General features: G+C 66.9%; 1 protein-coding gene across 1 annotated transcript in view; it reads right to left on the reverse strand.

The window, feature by feature from the left end:
* Positions 1–2,499, reverse strand: part of LOC144222665 (potassium channel subfamily T member 1-like) — a 32,603-nt gene that overhangs the window by 20,666 nt on the left and 9,438 nt on the right. Inside the window, 2 exon segments of the mRNA XM_077753197.1 lie at positions 62–110; positions 282–338. Coding sequence (XP_077609323.1) covers positions 62–110; positions 282–338 — 106 coding nt within the window.

Below are 2,499 nucleotides of genomic sequence, written 5' to 3' on the forward strand. Positions count from 1 at the left end.
GGCGCAGGCTGAGTGGGGCTGGGCGGGGCAGGGCCCACCCGGAGCCATGCCCCCCACTCACCTGAATCGCCCACAGAGTCATCTTTCTTTCCACCCAGAGGATGGGCGCCCTGGGGAGGGAGGGAGGTGAGCCTCGGGCTGGTGTCCCCCAGTGCCCCCCAGGGCCTCCACTGACCCCACGCTGTTCCTCGCGTGGAGGGAGAGCACCTGCTGCCCCCCCCAAGAGACAAGGACGTGAAGAGAAGGGGAGGTCCCCGGGAAAGGAGGGGCGGCGAACTCACCAGTTGATCTCGGAGGACGAGGCGTTGAAGGTGTAATTCTGCTTCGGGCAGCCCCAGCTGTGGAGACACAGAGCTGGCCCAGCCCGGCCCCTGGGGACCCTTCCCACAGCTGGCGTGGGCTCGGGGAGCACGGCGGGCGGGCAGCCGCTCCCCCCCGCCCGGGCCAGCTTCCCGCATCTCAGACAGGCGTCCGCGCTCCTACAGCCCGCCCCCACCCTGCACACCCGGGCAGGGTCTCAGCGGAGGAGGGGCAGCAGGCGGGGCGGGAAAGCACCCCACTCCGGGCTGTGAAAGGCAGAGCCCGGGTCTGACGGCAGGTTGCCGGGAGGGCTGTCCAAGGTCAGGGACGGAGCGCCCAGGGCCTCCTGGAGGCCAGGGCTGCCACCAAGCTTGGACGATGCACTCAAGACGGGGGGAGGGAGCTGAGCGCCCACCCTGCGGGGGGACGAGGTGCACGTCTCCGCGTCGCCCCCAAGATCAGGCCTCTCTAAGCAGCCGGATGCCCAGCGCCTGGGAAGGGGGTAGCCGCAGCCCCCCGGTTCTGCCCCGGCTGTAACCAATGCCGGGTCACAGGCCAAGAGGACCTCGCGCTCGCAGAGCCTCGTGGGGACAGACAGCTCTTCCCACTTTTCTTCCAGCTGACCCACTTAGCGGGGCTATTATTGCAAACTCACTGCCCACAGGAGTGGCCGGCTCCCTCCCCTCCACCTACCGCCATCCACGTCTCCAGCCATTCACCCACCATCCAGCTCTCCGTCCAACTATCCACCCACCGTCCATCCACCCTCCATCCGTCGATCCATTACTCATCCATCTCCCATCCACCCGTTCATAACTCGCCCACCCGCCTCCCGCCCACCCATCCAAGCGCTAGGCACGGGCAATGACCTCGAGACCTGGTCCCTGCAGGGACGTGGAACCAGAAGTCCCGGGAGCCGCTGGAAAGAGAAGGGGGTGGACTCAGGGAAGCGGCTTGAGAGTCAGCGCCGCCAGACTCCCTTCCCGGCCGCCGTGGCTGGATCTGCACAGCCCCACCTGGGTCGGGAGGAGCCCCGAGGGAGGGGCCCAGGCGGTCTGGCTGGGGACACGCCAGCCCCGCATAGGGACAGGGCAATCTGCACTGTCCTCAGGCCCCAGGAGTCAGGTGGCCACACTCTACCCTCAGGGAAGAGGCGGGAAGACTCCGCACCGAGGGGTGAGCTGTCCACCCAGGGGACAGCGATGACCAGGCTGTGCCCGTCCTGACTGCAGGCCTGCAGCATCTGAGTGGCCCCCTCAGCGTGAGCAGAGCCAAAGGTGCTAGACATCGGAGGAAACCCGCTCCGCCTGAGCTCAGCAGAAGCAGACCCTCAGCCGGAGAGGAAAACGTAAGAAAGAGGCAGGTTAGAGGCACTGCCTCCGGAGCGGCGGGAAGCAAGAAGGAAGCGTCTGGAATTAAAGCACGATGCAGAAGCCAGGGCTGGACACGGAGCCGGAGCCGAGGAAGTCACGCAGAAGCAGCACAAGAGGAGAGACGGGAGACAGGATCGTCCGGAACCACACAGCCGGGCGCCAGAAGCCCAGAGACGCGGAGGAAAGGGGTGCGGTCTCCGGCGGGGGGGGGGAAGGGGCCATGCCAAGGCGTCACGGAGACTGCCAGACACGGGCACGGAGACATGACTCCACCAGCCTCCAGGGGAAAGAAGTGTGCTTCCCACGTGACTCGCAGGAACGGCAGCGGGAAGACCGCGCAGCAAGAGGGCCCGACGCTGCTGTGGCCGCGGGCCTGTGAGCCCACTCAGACCTGGAGGAGGCGGGCAGCGCCTGCTCTGTGCCAGCGAGGGGGTCCAGGAGGGGCAGGAGGCCCTGCCCGGCTTGTGCCCTGCCCCCTCCCCAGCTGAAGGCAGCNAGATGTGAACATGCACACACACACAGCCACTCCTGTGCACCGCCAGATGTGCACACACACACACAGCCACTCCTGCGTACCGCCAGATGTGCGCACACAGTCACTCCTGCGTACCGCCAGATGTGCGCACAGTCACTCCTGCACACTGCCAGATGTGCGCGCGCACACACACACAGAGCCACTCCTGTGCACTGCCAGACACACGTGTACACACGCACAGCCACTCCCGTGTACCACTGGACATGTGTGTACATGCACACACACGTGCGCACACATGCACACACTCAGCCACCCCCGCACACAGGGCCCCTCCCCCCCCCCCCCCCACCC

This window comes from Crocuta crocuta, unplaced genomic scaffold, assembly GCF_008692635.1.
Source record: "Crocuta crocuta isolate KB4526 unplaced genomic scaffold, BGI_CrCroc_1.0 scaffold971, whole genome shotgun sequence".
In the NCBI taxonomy this organism is placed as follows: domain Eukaryota; kingdom Metazoa; phylum Chordata; class Mammalia; order Carnivora; family Hyaenidae; genus Crocuta; species Crocuta crocuta.